Source organism: Dermacentor albipictus, chromosome 4, assembly GCF_038994185.2.
Source record: "Dermacentor albipictus isolate Rhodes 1998 colony chromosome 4, USDA_Dalb.pri_finalv2, whole genome shotgun sequence".
Classification (NCBI taxonomy): domain Eukaryota; kingdom Metazoa; phylum Arthropoda; class Arachnida; order Ixodida; family Ixodidae; genus Dermacentor; species Dermacentor albipictus.
In genome coordinates, this window is record NC_091824.1 from 2,805,681 (window position 1) to 2,828,838 (window position 23,158).

General features: G+C 49.6%; 1 protein-coding gene across 6 annotated transcripts in view; it reads left to right on the top strand.

Annotated features, from left to right (window-relative positions):
* LOC139059016 (nuclear factor related to kappa-B-binding protein) overlaps positions 1 to 23,158 on the top strand; it is a 617,245-nt gene that overhangs the window by 81,759 nt on the left and 512,328 nt on the right. For all 6 annotated transcript variants that reach the window (XM_070536798.1, XM_070536799.1, XM_070536801.1 and 3 more), the window contains one exon: positions 10,772 to 10,899. In XM_070536798.1, the coding sequence (XP_070392899.1) occupies positions 10,772 to 10,899 (128 nt within the window). The remainder of the gene's footprint in view (positions 1 to 10,771; positions 10,900 to 23,158) is intronic.

Sequence of the window (23,158 nt, forward strand, 5' to 3'; positions counted from 1 at the left end):
TAAAAACAAACAACACACTTCATTTCTACGGAAGGGCTCTTGGCCTCCCTTTCCAAACGCTTATGTCTGACTCCTACTTTGAGTCTGACTCGAGGTGGGCGCGGTTTGAAAGCTACTCTGGCTGCCGAGGAACTACAAAAGGGCTGATTCACTATCAGCTCCCCCAAGACGTTACGGTCTCCTGCCAATTTGCGTCCTCGCGCCCCGCTTTCAACAGAAACTCGATTGACCGCGTCGCTACTCCCCACCTGGTCTCGTCCTGCCACCTTGCGCTTCTTCGAACTGCACGCTGAGCTTTGGAAAGAACTACGGAACGACGAGGAGATTAACTGCCCCGTGCCCTTAGTCCGCGTCCATGCAGAACATGCTTCGCGGTCCCCCTTTGACCTGTGGCTCGAACGTTTAGGATGCGTCAACATCGTCAGTGACGACCGCACCTTTCTTCTCCTCGCGCCCTGCCCATTTGGGGTTCTCGCCTTCTTTGGCGGCGCTACATTAGTTACTGACTTTCGGTCTTTACCGCGCTTCTTTTTACGGCGCTTTCTCTTTGCACTCGCTTTCATGTCGCCTCGTGCCTCATGCTGGCCGGTACACATTTCGTCGGCCCGGATCGGCCTCTTACCAGCACAGTCTGAGAGTGATTTACATTTAAATCTACTCTCACTTTGCCTCGACTGGCGGACAGCCCAACTGACTCTGGCACAATGCAGCAGGCTTTACTCGAGTAAGACAACTCGCACTCTTGCGAACTGCCCTCTACTACATTGCCCAGCTCACGCTGTGCATCGGCAGACAGCCCGTCATTATCGATCGCTGTCTCACGCGCACAGTCCGAATGATTAACAACTGAATCATCCCTATCTAGGCCATCTAGACTGGCGGAGAGCCGCACCGATCCCTGAACAATGCAGTTGTATTCTCTTGAGCTACGCAGCTCACAATCCTGAGAACTACTCTCAACCGCATCGTCCAGTTCGCACTTCACTTCTGCACGCACATCTGGCTCTACATGGGTGCTCGTGTCTGTCGGGTCAGCATTACTCTTTTCTTCGCTAGCAACCTCGCTAACATTACCAGCGACGCACACACGCGGTAACTGTGCCAATTTGTTCGCAGCTGGCCTAGCTGTCTCCACAGTCATCTGTTGGCACAGCACCTCGTCGCTCTCACTCTGGCCTTTAACGGCCTCTATTGCCACTAAGGCATCGTTAGCAGCTAGCCTTTTCCCTTCACTTATGAATCGGCAGCCAATCTCACAGACACTACTCTTCTCATCGGCTTTTGGCAAAAATCTGCTAGATGCTTCCTCATTCTTTCGCTCTGTACTACCTACAGAATTCTCAGACAGCCGTTGTCTCTGTGCCAATAACTGATCACAATCCTGTATCTCTTTGATCACATCTGCCTTCTCTCTCTCATACTTTTGCTCACGCTTTCGTTCCTGATACTCACGTTCGTGACGCTCACACCTAAGAGTAACTTCTTGAAGCTTATGCTTCCATTCATTCTCGCGTTCTTCACGCTTACTCTCACTCTTAAGTTCACGACGCTCTCGCACACGTACACGACGCTCACGCTCTCGTGGTTCCTGTATCACCTCCCAAGCAAGCTCAATGCTTTTGCCATCATTGCCACTATCGTTAATCGCCTTTATGATAGCTGGCGTTTTCATCCGTTCGTCCGCCTCAACTCCCAAATCGTCGCACACCAACAACAAGTCTAACCTCGTCAACCTTCTAAGATCCATGGCAGCTGCCCCGACAGGTGGTTAAAACTGTTTTCCTTAATTAATTTGTGCAAACACACAATGCATCAAACTCCCGATTCCCAGAACTATCAAAATGAACACCCAACATTTGAGTCTGGCGAATCATAAGGAAAAAAACCACGCGCTCACTTACGGTTGCAGCACCCTGCCATCCGGTTCATTTGTCCGCTGTTCCCGGTTCCTCCGGACTCCCTGGGTCGAAGGCTCGCTCCTTCTTCGCTACTCCCAGTTTCTTCGGACCTCTTTGGACGAAGGCTTTCTCTTCTTCGCTCTTCCCGGTTCCTTAGGATCTCTCTCGACGAAGGTTTATCCGTAGCGCTGCCACCAGCTGTTGTATTCGGAGGCGATCCTACCGCTGCCAACCAGATGTAGGGGTTGAAGGACGGACTTCGGGATGAAAACCAAACTTGGGGGGATTTATTTTACATTATATACAGGGAGGTGAGAGTCAATGAACGGTCGTACAGTCATTACGGGCCGGCAGCAACTCGGACGCTGCGGCCCGTGGCAAGGTCGAGAGAGGTCAATCAGGGAATCAGGGCATCAGGGAATGCTCTGGTCTCTCTGGAACGCTTCTTTTAAACCCTTCGAGGACTGGAAGTCACGTCATGTTCGACCAATGGGAGAGTCCGCTCAGATGACGCCATTTTCAGCCAATGGTTGGCGCCCGTATCGCGTTGTCACATCCGACGGCTCTCTGCGGTCTTGCCTCGCAGACTTGTAATGCGCTTCTTCAAAGGAGGAGAAGTGGGGGCGCTCATGCTCCATTGTCCGAAGGCCCACCTGCTTCCGGTGCTACGGCCCCGCAGCGGTAGCAAATGTCTTCTTCAAAGGCGAAGGGGGACGATTGGGCTCCATTGTCCGAGGGTCCCTTCTAATCCCGGCGGCGTACGAACTTGTTTGCAAGTGTCCTGCCTCAGGAATGTGGCACCCCTGCTTCTGCATTCCTCAATTAGCTGTGCTGCGATTCGAAGTGGTTTGGGGAACTCGAAGTAGCCTCAGGAAACGTCACCATATCTAACAGCTCGTCCTCGCCCCGTTTGTTCTGAATGGCCGGTGAACTCAATTCGCTGGCCATGAGGAACGCTGATAGAAGCTGCAGGGTACTGGGGTCGAGCCTCGTTTGACGAACTTTGCTACCCCGTCGACGTACCGGCTGATGCGGCCGCCATCACTTGCATTTTCTCTGTGTCCCAGTTGCTTCAACTCAGCAACGAGCAACGGTGCGATCCTTCACTACGAGCCCTCATCGACCGCCTGGAGTCAACTCCTGGTGACGCCTCTCTCCGGATGTTTCTTTTTAAGGAGGGGGCATTATACCGCCGTAATTTTGATCCACACGGCCTTGACGTTCTGCTCGTCATTCCATCGCACCTGCGTTCGACTGTCCTCCAGCAACTTCACGACGCTCCCTTGGCTGGACAGTTGGGCGTCTCGCGCACACACAACCGTGTACACCGTCGATTCTTTTGGCCGGGTCTCGCCCGCTGTGCCTTTGTGCCACCTTCTTGAGATTGTGGGATACCCTGTGCCAATAGGGAATCACGTGTGATCTCTTCTTATCAAATGGCTTTTTTGTGTTAGTACCCCCTCTTGCCTGTTTGATCTTTTGAAGAAGCTTGTCGCAAACGCTAGTGATTAGTAGTGAAGGGAAACCGGCTAGGCATAGCCTTGAAACTTGGTTATTGAAACTGATTTCTATTTTGTGGTTGCAAGATTTGTTTAGCGCTTCTTTTAGACAAGTCATTGCAACCCCTTGTTTAACTAGCTTGGAATGCGCAGTGTCGTATGACATTAGCTGCTTGTTCAACCTGGGCTGGTATTTGAAACAGACATGCGTGTTCATCAGAGTGAGATTGAGGTCCAGAAAGCAAATGCTGTTGTCACAAGGCCTTTCGCACGTGAAGTTTAGAGCATCCGATGCATTCCTAAAAGTGTTAATTATCGATTCTACAGTGTCATCTAGTCTAGACCCTGGAACGTAGTTAACAACCACGAGGTAGTCATCGACATACCTCATTATAGAGGGAGCACTTGATTGATTCAGCATGCTGTTTACACACTTGTCAAAGGCGCTGAGAAAGATGTCTGAAAGAATGGGCGCGAGTGACGAACCAATGCAAATGCCCTTGCGTTGTACATGGTGTTGGTTATTGAAACTAATGACAGTGGAATGAAGGTAAAAGCTTAACAGTTCTAAAAACTGGCCACTATTCACTCGGGTTGCACAACTGAACCTAACTTCATCAAAGTCTTCGATTTTGTTCCTAACGGCACTGAGCACTCCGTCATGAGGAATCGCATAATACAGGTCTTCAACATCCAGTGAAAACGCGTACACATTGCTCCAAGTTCCTTGTTCTAAAGTCAGCACGACTTCTCTAGAGCTCTGCACAAGGAATGGGTCATCTAGGGGTAACTGGCATAAATGGCGCTTCAGGTAGTGCCCTACTTCCATCTGCCACGTCTTCTTCTCAGAAACAATAGCCCTAAAGGGGCATTCAGGTTTGTGGGTCTTGCCGGAGAAAAATACTTCCAAGACGCCTACCTCAGCCCGGTTCGTCGCCTTCCGAAGAGCTTCCAGGTTGAAGTTCTCAAGCAACTTGATCGCTTTGGCTTTTTGCTTCTTGTGGTTGAAATCCACAGCCTTGAAATTCTTCTCAATCGCGCTAATGGCCCTTTCTCCGTAGGCGCCCTTGGAAAGGATGACGAAGCCATCTTCCTTGTCCGCCTGTACTGCGACGAGGTCATTTTGCCGTAGGAAGCCCGTTAACTTCTTGAAGGGTGGGTTAGGAGTGGTTCTTGAATGCACGGTCCGAAGAAGGGTATCCACTGCGTCACTGGTGGCTCGATCCCGCTCCGCCTCGCCAGCGCAGTTTCCTATTCGCCGGGCCGTAGCGAGCAGCTGGTGCTTCTTGGACGATGGCTCAAAGCTGTATTTCGTTCCTTTTTGAAGCAGACCCCTAACGTCATCTGGGAGCACAACATCACCGAGTAGTGTCACTTTAGTTGGCTGAATGTTTCGCCATCAGTTTCAATAACCAAGTTAATCAGTTTCAATAACCAAGTTTCAAGGCTACGCCTAGCCGGTTTCCCTTCACTACTAATCACTCGCGTTTGCGACAAGCTTCTTCAAAAGATCAAACAGGCAAGAGGGGGTACTAACACAAAAAAGCCATTTCATAAGAAGAGATCACACGTGATTCCCTATTGGCACAGGGTATCCCACAATCTCAAGAAGGTGGCACAAAGGCACAGCATCAATCTTCTCTTCAGTGCACCATGTAAGCTGGCCAAGACATGCCCTATGATGACAAAAGCAAAACCCGAACCATGCTCTAAGAAACATGCTGCACCATACACTGCTTGCAAAAGTAATGTCGTATACGAAATACCCCTAAGTTGCCAACAGGTTTATATCGGGCAAACCGGACGGTGTTTTAATGAAAGGGCGCGAGAGCACAATTGGGCCGTAAATAACAATGCGGGGGGCCATCTGGCGGAACACTGTAAACGCCACAATTGCCGTCCGTATCTTCACGACACCAGGTTTCTGGCATGGTCTAGAGATAGACTAGAACGGGAGATATTGGAAGCCTTTTACATTGCTAAGGCCGAGGGCACGTGCATTAGTTGCCCTTCAGTTACGCTTACTGAAAAAGAGATAGCTTTTCTGAAGAGATAGGGAGGTCGTGATGTCACGTTGGGCCATTCTTGGTTGCATATTAGATGACTCCTTTAAGAATGGAACGCAATAGTCTTCAAGGATCCGTGACTGCTTCTCATGTTTCCCGGCAACTGCAGCTTATGTCACCATAATTTAACGATTTATGTCACCATAATGTTTACTGGGAAGTGCTAGTGGCAAACACTATACACGAAGGCGAGCTTTCTGGTAGAAACACGGCCTCTTGCGTGGGCCACGATGCGGTGGAGTCGAGCAGCAACTGGAATTGTTGTATGGAGCCAGGCATGTTGCTTTATGGCCTTTGAGATTTGCACATGCCAGCGCGCACAAATTTCAGAGGCCATGGTCACTCTATGAATGGTAGAAATGCTGGAATTTACGTGTAACAGAATGATGTTTTCTCGTATATTCAAATTACAATCCAACACTATGATGTCTGTAGGTTGTGTCTAAGTTGTACTTTGATTTTTCTGACGTATTTTATCTTGAGAAATTCAATTGCTTCAGTAACTTCCTTATGCTACATGGAGGGCCTGCATGGTAGGGTATGTGAGGTTCTAAATGATTTTCGCCAAAACTACAGTCAACGCGGGACGTTGATGCCAGATTTTCTGCAACACGGTATCGTGATAGCGTTGAGCGCCCCCCTTAACACTACCACGTTAATATATCATCAGGAATGGCTCATACCCGCGTAAGCAAGCAAAGATGCAATGGCTGAATATGAAGAAACAAAGGTAAGGAAGAACAAAGAAAGAAAAAGATGGAAAGAAACAGAGAATGAAAGAAAAAACGAAATAACCTTCAGATACAGTTACAACTTGATCTTACGAAACCCGATTTTATAATGTTCCCGATCTAACGAAGACATTTTCGTTCCCCGGTTGGCACCCATAGGGTTCAATGTTGTCATCAACTCAAATTAACGAAACTAACTTGGCTGAACTCGATTTAATGAAGTTTTTCCTGAAATAAATGAGTAAAAAAAGTGGTGATTTCTTTCTAATCTTTATACAGATGGCTTTCAAGTGTGTACTCTAAAGCTAACACGCCATGCACGGAACTGTGGACACACCACTGCCTCGGTAGAGGCAGCTGTGGTTGCTTTTATTTCATGGTGTATGCAACAGATGGCTGGATTAGCAGCGAATACAGTGCCGCACTAGCTTTTGCGTGTCACTATGTTACAATTTTTTATTTTGAAGGACCGAAAAATTCCTTTCTCCATATTACAAACTTCCAGATTTAACGAAATAATTAAAGCATAGTCATCACTTCGTTAAATTGAATTTTAACTGCAGCACATTAGGTGCTCGCGTGTGTCATTAAGGAGGTCAACCTACAGCATCATATTGTTACGGTTAATGTTAAACCGGCTTTATTCAAGGGACGAGATGGATGGTAAAGTCAAGATGGCGTCCTGAGGCTGCACCAGCTCACTTCTTCCTCTTCTCCTCGCCCGGCTCATGCCGTAGCAATCCCCGGTTGCCAGACGAAGCCCGCTGGGCAAGTCCGAATCACTCGGAAAGCGTAGGGTGAAACCGCTTAAGACGGGCAACATGTACTAACTGGGTCCGGCTAGACCGACGACCAGTCGACGTCAAGCGTGCCACTACGTGCGTCAAGTCACTCAAGCGATCTACAATGACGAATGGGCCCTTGTACTGGGGTAAAAACTTTTCGCATAAGCCACGTTTACGTTGCGGAGTCCACAACCACACAAAGTCTCCTTTGGCGTACGAGACAGACTGGTGTCGGCTGTCATAGCGCTCTTTTCGATCGGTCTTGCGATGCCACAGTACGAAGACGAGCGATACGCCGGGCTTCTTCGGCAAGACAAAGCGTCTTGGCAACAGAGTACTCGCTGTGAAAGTCAAACGGTAGTATAGTGTCAATGCAGCTTAGCGGTGAATGGGCGTAAAGGAGATAAAAAGGACTGTAATCGGTCGTCTCATGCTTTGCAGTATTATACGCATAGGTGATGAAGGGGAGTACGTCATCCCAGTCCTTGTGATCGGAAGATACGTACATGGCCAGCATGTTAGTTAGAGCTCTGTTCGTACGTTCTACAAGCCCATTTGTCTGAGGGTGATAAGGCGTTGAATGACGGAACTGCGAACTGCAGAGACGAAGCAGTTCTTCTACGGCGTCCGCAACGAACTGACGACCGCGATCGCTAATGATCACACGGGGGGGACCATGTCGAAGAATAATGAATCGAAGCAAAAACGTTGCAACGGACGCAGCTGTTGAAGGTGGCACGGCCGCCGTTTCTGCCTAACGGGTCAGATGGTCGACACATACGATCACCCATCGGTTGTCGTTAGATGATCGGGGAAATGGGCCCAGAAGATCGATACCCACTTGTTCAAATGGCAGGCGAGGCGGCGGCAGAGGTTGGAGAAGACCTGGCGGAGCGGTCGTAGGGCGCTTGTAGTGTTGACATTGTTCGCAACTGGCGACGTAGTGCTTGACCGTGTCCCGCATTCTGGGCCAGTAAAAACGCTCCTGTGTCCGGTTCAAAGTTCTTATGAATCCTAGATGGCCAGAGGTCACATCGTTGTGCATGGCTCTCAGTATGTCCGTTCGCAGACTCTGCGGAACCTACGGCATGAGCCGGGCGAGGAGAAGAGGAAGAAGTGAGCTGGTGCAGCCTCAGGACGCCATCTTGACTTTACCATCCATCTCGTCCCTTGAATAAAGCCGGTTTAACATTAACCGTAACAGTTTTGTGGTGGAGGTGCGGGGTACTTCGACCAAGACGACGGAGCTGCTGCAGCAAGTGCCACGCTGGAGCCGACGCCTCGCTCGACTGCCTCCAACACCACTTGAGATCCCGATGTCCCACAGCAGCGACGAACACCCTTCTCTGGCTGCTCCAGTGCGAACAACCGGCGCCTGGATGCATCAGATGGAGCCCCGCCCTATCTCTGGAAAATTCGGCGAGGACGTGGAGGAATGGCTCACCCACTACAAGCGTGTGAGCAAGTACAACGGCTGGAACTCCACGACTCAGCTCGACAATGTGGTTCTGTTCCTCACAGACACGGCGCTAGTGTGGTTCGAGAACCATGAAGATACGTTCACAACGTGGGACAGCTTCGTTACTCACCTCACAGAGTGCTTTGGCGATTCCACCACAAAACGGAAGCGGGCGGAGCAGACATTGCTTCAGCGTGCTCAAGTCCCAGGTGAGACCTGTACTCCGTACATAGAGGCGATCCTGAAGCTTTGCAAGACTGTCAATCCTCGAATGTCCGAAGAGGACAAGGTTGGACACCTTCTCAAAGGCATAGCCGAGGATGTTTACAATTATTTAATCGGAAAGGTTAGTCTCGCCTCGGTCGCCGACCTCATCAAGCATTGCCGCACATTTGAGGCCTTGAAGCTGCGCCGTATCACGCCAAAGTTTGGCAGGCTAGCCAATGTCACCACGGTGGCAAGCGTTGACGAAAACGACAACTACAGCTTTCAATTTGACCTTGCGGCGACTATAAGGCTAATTGTCCGTGAAGAACTTGAACGACACACCAAAGGGGCGGATGTCGAACAGCTTGGTTGCGCTTCCAACCAACCTCAAGAACATGCATCTGCTGTGTCAGCATTGTCTGCCATGCCAGGCGTTGCAGACTGTCGAGTTGATCATCTGTGACAGCACCGACGTACCTTTCCCGACGACATGACGCACGATCAACGAACTCGTCGAGTTACCACCACGAATCGCAATTCGGAAGATCGCGTTTATTATTCGCAGCGTCCCAGAGTTGACTCCGAGGCATACAACGTCAGTCGCGCATCTCCTGTATGTTACAGCTGTGGCGCCTCAGGACACATTGCTCGTTTTTGTCGCCGGCGCCGACAGACAACAACATATGGCCCACCACCAACTTGGCCTAATTTTGAACGTGATAGTTATGACGACCGTTGGCCGATAGACCCTGCAACCACCACAGGCGCGCCACCTCAGAATACCTTCCGTCAGTATAGTAGAAGGAGTGGCTTGCCAGCTTCCGACCGCAGCCTGACGCCCCCAACCAGTCGCCAACGCCGTTCACCGTCACCACGGCGACGTGCTACGTCTCCACCGCCGTCGGGAAACTAGCCGGCGCGGCCGATGGAGGTAAGGTCGCCGGACAGACTGTGTATCTGCGAAATACTCCTCTGCCTATTATGATGGTGAAGAACAAAGTGCGTGTGTTAATTGATAGTATACCTGCACCAGCTCACTTCTTCCTCTTCTCCTCGCCCGGCTCATGCCGTAGCAATATGTTTACTTCACGCTGCGGCTCGTTATGTCTTGCAAGAAGACTGATCCCTCCAATCGTGTAACGTAATTCATTACCACTTACCACTTTACCACATTACCATTACCACAGGATTTCGCTTTCTTGTTTCTTTCGGCTGCTTGTTGTTATATTCGATATATTGTTATAACCAGTATTGTTATAAGTGGGTTTGACTGTTTGCTTGTATAAAATATGGATGTAGCTTGCTATCGCAGGTGACATGTTGCATGCTAGTCGCACAAAATGATTGGCATCATGTTTCAAAGTAGTGGCGCTGGTTTTTACCCATAGGTTATTGTAGATGTGTCGGGGAAAGCTGTCTGTCCTGCTGTTGTTGGGCACTATACTGTACCTTCAAAATGCTGCTTACTGCGTAGTTGTGCGGAAGAGCTGGAATTATTTTTCATTGCATTGGAAAAATAAGTAAGAAGTCTTTTGGTGCGTATTTATGTATCAAATACTATGGTACCGCATTTTTTCCTTCTCAATTTTTGATGGCACGCAGAAACACACAAATTTGTTCTTGCCGGTTAATTTATAGTGAGGCTGCATTCTCACCAGGTACTTGCTACTAACCAGGTTTCACAAACAAGAAAAATTTCCAAGGCATTCTACATCCGTGAGGGCCTTGGTCAGTGTGCCAGGAGCCTGCCTGTGCGGTTGCAGTGGGAGTTAACCGTTTTCTTTTATCCATGTGTAGGGTCAACTTTCTTTTTGCTTTTGCTGCATCTTTGCACCTTTTTATCACTCCACTGTGTTGCTATAAGCTGCCTTCTTTTAGAATAAATGTTTTTAGTGACAGCACTTATCTGCTCCTTTCACATCATGTTCTGGCTGGTGGTTCCTGCCCCGAGTGTATTACCAACTGTTCTAGTTTTCAACTTTGATTGTAAATGAAACTGAAATTTGGGTAAATGAAATTGTTTTTCCTTTGCTGTTAAACATTGTGATGACGATAACATTTGTGTGCAGCTGACATGCTGCATTATTTCAAGGTGCCAACTACAGTGTCATCCTCTTTATGCACAGATGGCCTGCTGGTGCCCGATATTGCACGCACGGCATCACTGGTGCGCAAGGCCAGCTACCGGGACTACCGACTGAACCAGCGTCGCTACCACTGTCGCATGTTGCAGGACATCTTAGTGTCACGCAAGGCAAGTGTTTTGCCAGCCTCACTCGTCACCTTGTTTAATTGATTGATTGGGCTTAACATTACAAGGCACCAAGCTCCAGATGCACTCCTTACTCAATGCTCCTCATGGGGCCTGTAAGGTAATAATAACTCTAGAGTGTATTTTTGCACCCTGCCTTGATTTAAACACAGCTGGCACAGTCGAGGGTCAGGTCCGTGAACTTAGTAGCATGATACCATAGTGACCACAGTGAGTCACCATCTCCTTCCGAGTGGCATCCTCCACATTTGCACATCACATATAGTTCTCATTCCTTGAATGCTTTAAAAAAGCTTTCATCCTAATATTTGCGCCATTTAAAGATGCAACAGCTCAGCACCGTGAGAATGCGTGATAAAACGCTGTTGCAACTTGTTTCTGCATCAGGGGCAGCTTTTCATTTGATGATGATTTCATGGTGAGAACTGCATGTTATTGTGGCCACTTCCACTTTTTCTAATCGAGACAACCAAGCATAAGCACACAGTTAAGCATACATAATATGTTATATAGACATGTGACCTCCCATTCCCCTCATATGGTAGTAGTGATTGGCCATTGTTGCAAGGATGATTATAATTATATTTCACATTTGGCCTATGGTGCAACCTATTGGACCTTCTAACCATGGCATAATAATCTGTTTCAGTAGTTTCAGATGTGTTGCCAGTGTTGGGAACCCTCTGCTTGTCTTAATGGCCTTAACAAGGGGTCGTGTCAGAAGATGTTTACATGAAGGCTTCCATGCATGTTGCAGCTGTAATTTTTTACGTGATTTTGCTTCACTCTTTAATAAAACATTAATTGAGACTCTCTATGATACTGAAGATAGTGTTCTCACTTGTTTGAGTGAAAACTTGCAAAGGACAAATAAATCAATGCAACTCTGCCCTGTAGACATTATTTTTCATTTAGAAAGTACAAATAATTGCTTTGACATTGGCTAAACGTTGTTACGACTTTGCACCGCTGCACCACTATTACGACTTTGTGGTCCCGTAGCGCTCGTCACCCGTTTCGTGACAGAGCGTTGGTAGCGAAGACTCCGAGCCAGGCGTCGATGAGAATAACAAAAGGGACTTTATACACTATATACAGGTCATTATATAGGACATGAACGGGTCGGCACTGGGGCCGAGTGCTCACAGCAAACGCGACTGTTCCTGCACGGCGACGTCCGGCGAAAATGCGTGACACATCTCATTCCAGTCGAGAGCAGCACTGGCTCCCGGTGGGTCGGCGGATCCCGTTTTCGAGGCGACCGCCTCGCGGCTTTATACTCTCCGAGAACCATTGCCACTCAAACGGCCCAATACAAAGTCAGCACTCGACGGTCGTCCGAGAGGTCCAACCAGCGACCACGCTGGCCACACGGTTCAAAGTTCGCGCGCGTGGTGACCTCCAGGCAAAGGGAGGTGCGGCGCCGGGCTGTCTGGCACTTGCTGACACGTTTGAACATGCTGCCCGCCGATGCTTCTCCGCAGGACACCGCTGCCTGACGGCTCAGCATCTTGACTTGTCAAGGGAGAATTTGGGCGCTCGCAGGATAAATTCTGCATCTTGCAGATTCGGAGTCCGGGCTTGTGGTAATGGCACAACAGCATCCCCGCGCTCAGATAAGGCGCCAGGAAGACGAGCTGCCTCCACTTGGCTCGGATGCCAGGCGCGCACATTCGTCAGGCTCGTCCAAGTTCACGCCCAGTGTCGGGACGTCAGGTAACTTCACGTGCCCAGGTCCCACTCGCCAGGACAGGAGCTCTGCTCACCGCGTTGTCGCCAAGGCACCTCGACCAGCTCCGCTCGGGTCGTTCCTAAGCCCTTGCTTCTCGCCACTGGTCCCGGTTGGTCGTTCTGCAGCTTGCAAAACCGACCGGCAAAAGGCAACACCTAACACGAACAAGTGCCCTCTGTCTCCCGTCAAACACCAGACAAGGCCATAATCCAAATCAACCTAACTAAATTGCTATCTCCCTTTTGCTCCTGCTGGAACAAGAGGCAGGTGTACGATCTAGTACACAAGGCTCAAACAACCAGTTTTCAAATTAACAACACACCAAAATATCAGGAACAATTAATAATCAACAATAATAATGACAAATAGAATGGTCCCCTTGAAATCGCTTGGACCGAAAACATACTACGGAGGAAGCAAATCAGGTCATTCATTTTTCCCGGCGATATTTTCGCGGAATCTGAAGCTGCTTATATTTGCGACCCTGCTTATCCGTGTAGTGGCGGTACAATAAGCCAGATTCCTTGTAAAATGAAACCCTCTTTTTTCCCACTCCCCGTTTGACGCTCTTCCTCAGATCGGCTAATGAACAGTCTTCCTGTTGCTCACGAATCAGTTTCTCTTTCAACTGCAGCCTGCTCCTGTCGGCTGGCGGAAACCGGAGCGAGTGTGGAGCCCGCGTCGCCTAACTGCGGCGTTGCGTCCAAATCGTGGCTAGCACTGCACGTGTCACTCCCACTCACTTCCAGGACCCGCTCGCCTAGGCCAGCCTCCGAGCTCTGCCTCTCCCGTGACTGCTCGCCCCTCAAGTTACCTTGATCGGTCCCTGTGCCGCACCGCTGTTCGCTCACCGACGCTAAGTCAAGTTCCCTCGACAGCGGGCGCGCTTTGGATCGCGTGAGGGCCATGTACGCCACGTCGGCAAAGAATGATTTGCCCTGATCCCTCAGCAGCTGTTCCGAGCTATTTGAGAAGAGGTAGGAAAAGTGCTCCGGGAGGGCGGCTGACACAGCGGCTTCGGTGTTAAGTTTCCCAAACTCTCCTTCAATGATAACTGTTGCGATCGGTAAACAGACACTCTCCTCTTCGGCCACTTGCCGTATCCTAGCACACTCTCCCGTAAAATCATTCGAGGAGACGAAAGACGGGTGGACAGCGTCCATAGTTGCTGCAGAGTCCCGAAGTGCTCGGCACTTCTTGCCGTTTACCTTAATTTCCCGCATATATGGCTCCAATAGTCGTATGTTTTTGTTAGTTTCCCGTATTGTTGCAAAAGCAATTTTCTCTGGGCAGCTCGCTGTGATGTGCCCTTGCTTTTTGCAATTGTAGCAAGTTAACGGCTTCCGTTTTTCAAAAGAACGCGTCGTATCGTTTCGCTGCTTGGGACCATCGCTATCATTCTGAGATGCATTTTGTCCTTCCCTTACAGTTTCTTGGGTAAGAGATTCACGAAACTCGCGACGCGTGATTTCCTTTCGTTCGTCGGGCTTCCCGGAAAACCCATCTCTCCTATCTGCTTTTTCTACGCGCACTGCCTTGCTGTGCAAGCTGCGGCGGGTGTAATACTCTTCCGCTAACTCTGCTGCCTTGTTTAGCTTAACCTCCTTTAGCCTATCTTGCAGCCAGAGCCTGACATCCTCATCAATGCAACGGTAGAACTGCTCCAACGCGATGCATTCGACGATTTTGTCGCGGTCGTCGTAAACCTCTTCGCCCTTCAGCCATTCCACCAGGTCGGCTTTTAGACGAAACGCAAAGTCAACATTCGACTCCTTGCCCTTTTTTGCATACCGGAACCTCTGCCGGAAAGCTTCGGGTGACAATTTGTACTTCCGCAGTAGTGCTTCCTTCACATCACTGTAGCTCTCAAACCTCTCTTTCGATAAGCAAGTTATTACGTCTGATGCCTCCCCAGGAAGCAAGGCTAACAGATTCTGTGCCCAGAGGGATCGCTCAATGCTATTCCGTTCGCACACGTGCTCAAATTTCACGAGGTATTTGGCCATATCCTCTCCGACGACAAAGGGTGGAAGTTGATCGCGTATTCTTGGAACGTTAGAAGTGAGTCTAGGCGCGGGCGAGTTATTTCGGATCTCCAACTCTTTCATTTTAAGCTCGTGGTCGCGACGTTCCCTCTCTCTCCTTTCCTCCTTTTCCTCCTCGCGACGTTCCTTTTCTCTCCTCTCCTCCCTTTCCTCCACGCGACATTCCTTTTCTTTCCTTTCTTCCTCGCAATGTTCCTTCTCCTCCCTTTCCCGACGTTCATTGATATCCGCCCAGGCCTCTGCGGTTTCCTCAGCCGTTACGTCCCCAGTCCTCATGACCTCAAGGATCGCATTCTTTCTTTTAGTTGAGCCCAACTCAATGCCCAACTCCTCACAAATTTGGAGAAGTTCCTTGACCTTGTACTTCTCCATCGTTTACACTGTCCTCCTGCTGTTTACCCTTTTTGAATATACCTGCCGTACGCTACTATAACACTACTAGTAAGACATATGCAAGTATTTCACACACTGCCCTGTTTACCCCGTCAGCATCCCCTGGTTTTCAAAACACTCTTACTAGGCTTGAAACACACAAGGTTATCACAATGCAACACCAAATCCTTCCCTAAGCTACTATAACTTGTGTCAGAGAAAGTCTGGTGTTTGAGGTAAACTTCAGGCACTCACCGCGCAGAGGTAGCCGATGCCGGTCAATCCCGTAGCTGCCATCCACTGTTACGACTTTGCACCGCTGCACCACTATTACGACTTTGTGGTCCCGTAGCGCTCGTCACCCGTTTCGTGACAGAGCGTTGGTAGCGAAGACTCCGAGCCAGGCGTCGATGAGAATAACAAAAGGGACTTTATACACTATATACAGGTCATTATACAGGACATGAAGGGGTCGGCACTGGGGCCGAGTGCTCACAGCAAACGCGACTGTTCCTGCACGGCGACGTCTGACGAAAACGCGTGACACATCTCATTCCAGTCGAGAGCAGCACTGGCTCCCGGTGGGTCGGCGGATCCCGTTTTCGAGGCGACCGCCTCGCGGCTTTATACTCCCCGAGAACCATTGTCACTCAAACGGCCCAATACAAAGTCAGCACTCGACGGTCGTCCGAGAGGTCCAACCAGCGACCGCGCTGGCCACACGGTTCAAAGTTCGTGCGCGCGGTGACCTCCAGGCAAAAGGAGGTGCGGCGCCGGGCTGTCTGGCACTTACTGACACGTTTGAACATGCTGCCCGCCGATGCTTCTCCGCAGGACACTGCTGCCTGATGGCTCAGCATCTTGACTTGTCAAGGGAGAATTTGGGCGCTCGCAGGATAAATTCTGCATCTTGCAGATTCGGAATCCGGGCTTGTGGTAATGGCACAACAACGTTTAGGTGTAGTTGGCACAGCCACAGCACTGCAGAGGGTTCCCTCTTGTTTAGTGCTTCATCCTCTGCAAAAATGGCATCAATAGACTCGCCTGTGTGATATCGATCCCAGGTGTGCTTTTATATGAAAGGAACGAAGCAGCTGGCATTGAATGTGTTTGGAACAGTGCGTAAGGAGTGCGGTAAAAGTGTAAGCATGGACTCTGTAATTAAAAAAATGGCTGCACTTAGCCATGTTAGTGAGCATGCGCTGCAAAAATGGATTGTGGAGCACGAGAAAAATGGCAACATGCTGTCACAAAAGAAGCTGTTTTGTGGTGGCTGCGATTGAGGCAGGACAACTTCAACCTCAGTGTGTTACACAGCAGAGTCATGCACCAGCTCGGTGTATCCATGACGATGATTCATTGGATGCTGCAGATGATTGGCTTCTGGTTTATGGAGCAATCCCATAATGTGCTCCTGATTCAGGCTACACACACATCATTCAGTGGCAGTGCAAGTATTTGCTCCAAATACAAGGAGCTGCAATGCCAAGGATGACCCGCCTTATGCACCGACAAAACCTGGCGAACGCTGGGCACACGGTCAGCCGAGGGTGGGTAGACGAAACCATAAAGACTGCCGAGAAAGCCAAGAAAGACAACCTGTTGACAGGTGCCCCCAAACCTCAGTGGTAAGGGCAGTCGGCTTATCATTACTCACTGCAGCAGTGAGGACGGCTTTGTGAGCGGCACCGGTGAAGGGTTCTGCGCAGGAAAAGGAACTGCTGACTATCATGACAAAATCAATGGCGCCCATTATGAGAAATGGTTTAAAGGAGTACTGACACAAAAATTTTCGATTTTGGTTTTTCCGCTGCAGTAAGTAATAATGACCCAGTAATCACGGCATGAAACATCATTGGCTTTAGAGTGCGGCAGGAAATAATTTGGAGCCTTGTTTGCAGCGACCAGTCCATGTTTCGGTTTCGGAAAGCAACAAGTTGGCCAAAGAAGAAATGCTAACTGTGACAAAACTGTGACTTACGCATGCCGGTGTGCATGCCGGCACGCGAGCTTCATGTTGCTAGTTCATCTGCTATGTCTGCATGTGCTTTGCGATGTCCTCGCCATCATCGCCGTCCTCGTTTTTGTCCTGCAGCGGCGACTATTTCCTGCAGGCGGGAGTTGCTGCTGTATTAGACGTGGCCAACCACCTTTGATTGGATCCACCACAAAGCAGCAACTCAGAAAGTGCGGCCAGTGACAGCTATCAATATGCATACACACTGCTACAAGTGGTACGAACCATTCGTCGTGGGCACTTTGGGAATGAAACATGTTCCGCAGCAAGACACAAGGCGGGTAAATAGTCGGCACAGCATCAGGCTTGAGGGTACATAGTCTTGGTGGAAGATCATCAGAGCGCTCTAAGCTCGGCGGGTTTTGTTTATACCAGGCACGCTTGAAATGAGCAAATCTGGCTGCTCTTCAGCGGGGTCCATTCTAAGTGTCCAGCGGCGCGCATGAACTCGAACCATTTTTGCCACTCATTGACGCCGACGGTAGCGAATGAGCAAGCCAGGGGAGCTAGCGAACGCTACGAAACGGCGTAGGCCTGGATCGTTGGCCGTTGGATCCGAGGCCGACGGCACATGCGATCCGTCTGCAGCTCGTAATGAAGCACCTGTATTCGTCAACACAATCGTCTGCACATTTATGTCGCTTATAAGTGACAATACAATTAGTTTTCCTGACGCCGTTGGTAGCGATGAGAAAACACGTTAGCCAGGTGAGCCGCTTTGCAAAGATGATTGCTGCGGCGGCTGCGCTGACTGCTTGCGAGTCAAAATCACACCAATGATTTACTATTTCGTGCAACGTTTTATGACATGAACACTTTCGAGGTCACTTCACTTGGGTTATTTAGTGTCGGAAACAAATTTTAACTGATTTTCTGTACTGCCATCAGCAGCGAAAAAAAGAACATCGGGGTCATCGGAGCGGCGAGAAACTTGCTCGCAGGGCCCGCCCCGATGGCAGCGCAAACTCGTGACGTCGTGTTTTCTCGCTTGTTTACATTCCTTCCTTAATGTTGATGTCGCAAGGTGTTACGTATTGCGGTTGGGTGTTCGCATGTGCACTTTAAGATTGATTTTAAATATGTTCTAAGCTATATTCGCCATTCATATTTTGCAGACAATGTGTGTGTGCCCACATAGATCGATCTCGCTCGTTAAGACTTCGAATTTATGTGTCAATACTCCTTTGAAGAAAAGCTGCTGCCTCATTTGCCTCCAAACAGTGTGAATGGGATGGGTAATGCTCTGTACGATTCTGTGAAACTTCAAAAAACCTACCCCTGTTGGGATATGGGGGAGATGACCACGGCACAATGCTTCGCCACGCTAAGCCCTGCGGTTGGTCCATGCCTGCCCATCAACTGCGGTCTGGTACAAGCTCGAGGAAACAATCGACGACAACCTCAGAAAGCATTCACTTAGAAAACATTTATTATGATTAGAACTAACACTTCGAGCAGGCCAGCTAGCTATATAGTTGACATAACTGAGGGTACCTCGAAGAGAATAAGACACTAGGTAAAGAAGGGCTTCCGACTTACCAGCTGAAGATACAGGTGGCCGTGAAGATTGCCACAGCGGAATCGTGGTTGTCAAACCATGTGCGGGAAAACAGGAGTGGTGGTGGAGATTTTCACACTCGCTGGTTGCTGGTGACCAGAGACCCTTGGGCAATGTCAGAGGGATTTCATGTGATACATGTAGTGGTGCTGATAGTGCTTGCAATTCCCCTGTGCCGCCCACGAAAGGAAGGTTTCCTCTCTCCACAACCTCTTCACGCACTTGTGACAGATGGGACCCGCGAATTCCCGGATCCCTTCCTCCTTAAATGTTCCCCTATGGCAGAGAGACCGCTAGAAGGACGGCAGCGAGGAAGTGTCCGGGCAGGTGTGAAGGTCAACTCGCAGGAAATGGTGGAATTTACGTCGATAGGCAGCATAACACTGTGGGGCGGCTGTTCAGATACGGCTTTCCTTTATCGATACGGTTATCCTTTATCATGGATGCCATGTGCTGCTGTGTTGGACCAGGGACAGGGACAGTCCTTCCCTGCAATTTGAGGCCGAGACAGCAGGCAGGGACGTGGATGGTGGAAGCACTAGCAAGTCCGGCGGCTTCACTTGTTAAGTCACTGAAATGCACTCCACAAATGCCTATAAATATAGCAGTAGAGGCTGCTACGGCTTCGGCCATCTGACGTGATGCTGAACCACCTGTTTACTGCATAGCTTTATGCGGCAACAAAAACAATACAGTTCGTTTGAACAAAATTATTTGCTTCAACCAAATTTTTCCGGTTCTATTACAGCATGAAAGTTGGCGATCTTCATTTGAACAAAGCGCTCGATGGTCCCCTGAGATGCCTTTTATTCTGCCTGCAAAATATTGAGTCCATCTGAACAAAATATGCTATATTGAATGACGTTTATCCACTCGGGCGAGTATAGTAAAACTAGTGAATGCATTTGTGCCCGCTAAATGGCACGACATAGTCATCTTCAAACGTGCGAGTGACACCTCCGAAGGGCCTTAGGCCCAATTGCATCCATGATGGATACCAAAGCCAGAAAAGCCCATAAAGGGTTCCAATGAACCGCTGCGAGGAGATAGGCCTAGCTAACTGGTCCCCGCTCGCTGCTCAGCACGCAGCTTCCAAGCGGACTCCTGGGACTGCATCCTGCTGACATCCGAGCCAGCGTTTCAGGCACCTGGCTCTCAGAGCCGATGATACAGAGGGAAAACAATTTAAATATGTTCAGGAAAAATTGGCCACCATGTCGACTGCTGTCCTCACTTGCCTTGGGGGTATCCTTCGTCGCTGCAAATCTCAGCTTCTGTATGAGTTTGGGGACGCTATTGGAGCGTTACTCTCACTCAAGAAAGCACATACCCAACCTAGCTAGCAATCATGCCTTTGGGTGATGCCTAACGCTGGTTCGGACGAAGCCCTCCTCGCACCGAGTGAACCGATTGTCATCTAGTTTTTCCAAGATTTGCCCCACATTGAGTACCAAATGTATGAATACGGGGGACATGCCCACAGCACTATCCTTCACCACAACGAGCTCCAAGATTGGCACCTCCCTGCACGTCAACTGTGATCCGGTAGAAGCTCGAGGAAACAATAGACGACAACCACGTGTACACTCAGCAAACATTTATTACGATTGCAACAAACACTTCGAGCAGGCCAGCTAGCTATATACAGTGGAATGTCAAATGGAAATTGCTTAAACGGAACACCATCCTCATGGTTAGTTGATATTGTATTCATGCAATTGTATTCAACTTTGTCTCTCAGTAAATAGAACTCCACTCGTTGTGGTTGCTCAGTGGCTATGGTGTTGGGCTGATGAGCACGAGGTCACAAGATTGAATCTTGGCCACAGCGGCTGCTTTTCAATGGGGGCGAAATGCGAAAACACTCTTGTACTTAGATTTAGGTGCACATTAAAGAACCCCAGATGGTTGACATTTCCGGAGTCCTCCACTACGAGCGGCGGCGGAGACTTTCACACTCATTGCTTGCTGGTGACTAAAGAGCCTCGGGTGGATGTGTTGCCACAGCAGAAATGCAGTTGGCTAACTACGTGCAGGAAAATGAGAGTGGCGGCAAAGACTTCCACACTCACCTCTGAATGGCGACCAAAGAACCTTGGGTGGCCATGACGATTGCCATGGCTCAACGATGTGCGGGAAAATGGGACCAGCAGCAAAGACGTCCACACTCACCGCTTACTGGCGACCAAAGAGCCTCGGTAGACGTGACGATTTTCCACGGCAGAAACGCAGCTGGCTAACCACGTGCGGGAAAAATGGGAGTGGTGGCAGAGACCTCCACACTTACCATTTACTGGCGACCAAAGAGCCTTGGGTGGACGAGATGATTTGCCACGGCAGAGGTGCAGTTGCCTAACCACATGCAGGAAAATGGGAGCGGTGGCAAAGACTTCCACACACCGCTTGCTGGCCACCAAAGAACCTTGGGTGGCCATGACGATTGTTGCGGCGCAAACGCGGTTGGCTAGCCACATGTGGGAAAATGGGAGCGGCGGCGGAGACTTCCATGCTCACCTCTTACTGGCGACCAGAGAGCCTTGGATGGACGTTGCAATTTGCCACGGCAGAAGCGCGGTTGGCTAGCCACATGTAGGAAAATGGGAGCGGCGGCAGAGACTTCCACGCTCACCTCTTACTGGCGACTAGAGAGCCTTGGGTGGACGTCACAATTTGCCACGCCAGAAACACGGTTGGCTAACCACGTGTGGAAAAATGGGAGAGGCGGCAAAGACATCCACACTGACCGCTTGTTGGCGACCAAAGAGCCTTGGGTGTACGTTATGATTTCCCACAGCAGAGGTGCGGTTGGCTAACCACGTGCGGGAAAATGGAAGCAGCAGCAAAGATTTCCACACTCACCGCTTACTGGCGACCAAGGAGCCTTGGTGGACGTGACGATTTGCCACGGCAGAAGTGCAGTTGGCTAACCACGTGCAGGAAAAATGGGAGTGGCGGCAAACACTTCCACGCTCACCCCTTATTGGTGACCATAGAGCCGCAGGTGGCCGTGACGATTTGCCATGGCAGAAACGCGGTTGTCTAACCATGTGCAGAGAAGCTGTGACAATGACTTCCAGACTCAACGCTTGCTGGCGACAAAAAAGTCTAGGGTGGACGGGATGATTTGCCATGGCATAAATGCAGTTGGCTAACCACATGCAGGAAAATGGGAGGGGTGGCGGATGCTGCCACACTCACCGTTTATTGGTGGCTAAAGATCCTCGGGTGGATGTGACAATTAGCTACGGCAGAAATGCGGTTGGCTAACTGCGTGCAGGAAAGTGAGAGCGGCGGCAAACATTTCCACACTCACCGCTTGCTGGCGACCAAAGAACCTCGGGTGGATGTGATGATTTGCCATGGCAGTAACGCGGTTGGCTAACCACGTGTGGGAAAATGGGAGCGGCGGCAAAGACTTCCACGCTCACCGCTTGCTGGAGACCAAGGAGCCTTGGGTGGATGTGATGGTTTGCCACCACAGAAACGCAGTTGGCCAACCACATGCAGGGAAACGGGAGCGGTGGTGGAGACTTCTACGCTCACCGTTTGCTGCCGACCAAGAGCCTCGGGTGATGTCGGAGAGATTTCATGTGACACACGCAGTGGCGCTGATAACGCCACGCCGCACGCTGATACGACACAGGTCAAAATGGGGACTCGCTTGTGTTCTTCAGTTGGCTACTGGCATGTCTAGTAGCAGCTGCGATACTGACTTTTCTAGATGATGTTAGCTATGAACCATATTTATCATTTTCAATCGCAAACTCGTGCATTTTCTAAAATCCTCGAATCTAAGCCGACCATAGAGTTTGGTGTATGATTATTTGAAAAAAAAAAAACAATTATCTGCCTAGATTTGAATAAATGTGATAACCCGATTGAGCTTGTGTGGAGTGTCGTGAAAGGCTTTGTGGCAAAAGGGAACACAGATTTTAAGATACAAGGCCTGGATGCTCTGTTCTGGAAAGGCATAGAGCAAGTAACAGGGGAGAAATGGGAGAATTACGTGGGCCATGTGGTGTGAGTGGAGGCGAAATTGACCATGTAATCCACGATCAGCTTGACAGCTACCAATCTGCTGTAGCAACCTTGGATGACGACACCACAAGCAGTGATCAAAGCAGCACAGACAAAGATGATGATCTCGAGTTTTTAGCCCCTCACTTGAGAGATTGTGAGATCTGACACCTTTGCCCCACCTTTGCACTGCCATATAAATAATTGTGGCCGAAGCCATCGAATATTGATGCTAGTGCAGTTAGCAATGAAGCAAAGTAGCTACACGCCAGTGCTGGCAGTACCGAATATACATGTATCTTAGATACACTAGCTGACCTATTTTCCGGACCTCACGTGCACCGAAAAATTGTCTGAAAAATGGAACAGTCCGAAAAACTTGTTCAGCCAAAAAAAAAAGAAACAAAATCAGGGTGTCTACCGACCGGGAAAACCGGGAAAACCGGGAATTCTCAGAGAATTCGAATAGTCTGGAAATACTCAGGGAAAACTCAGGGAAT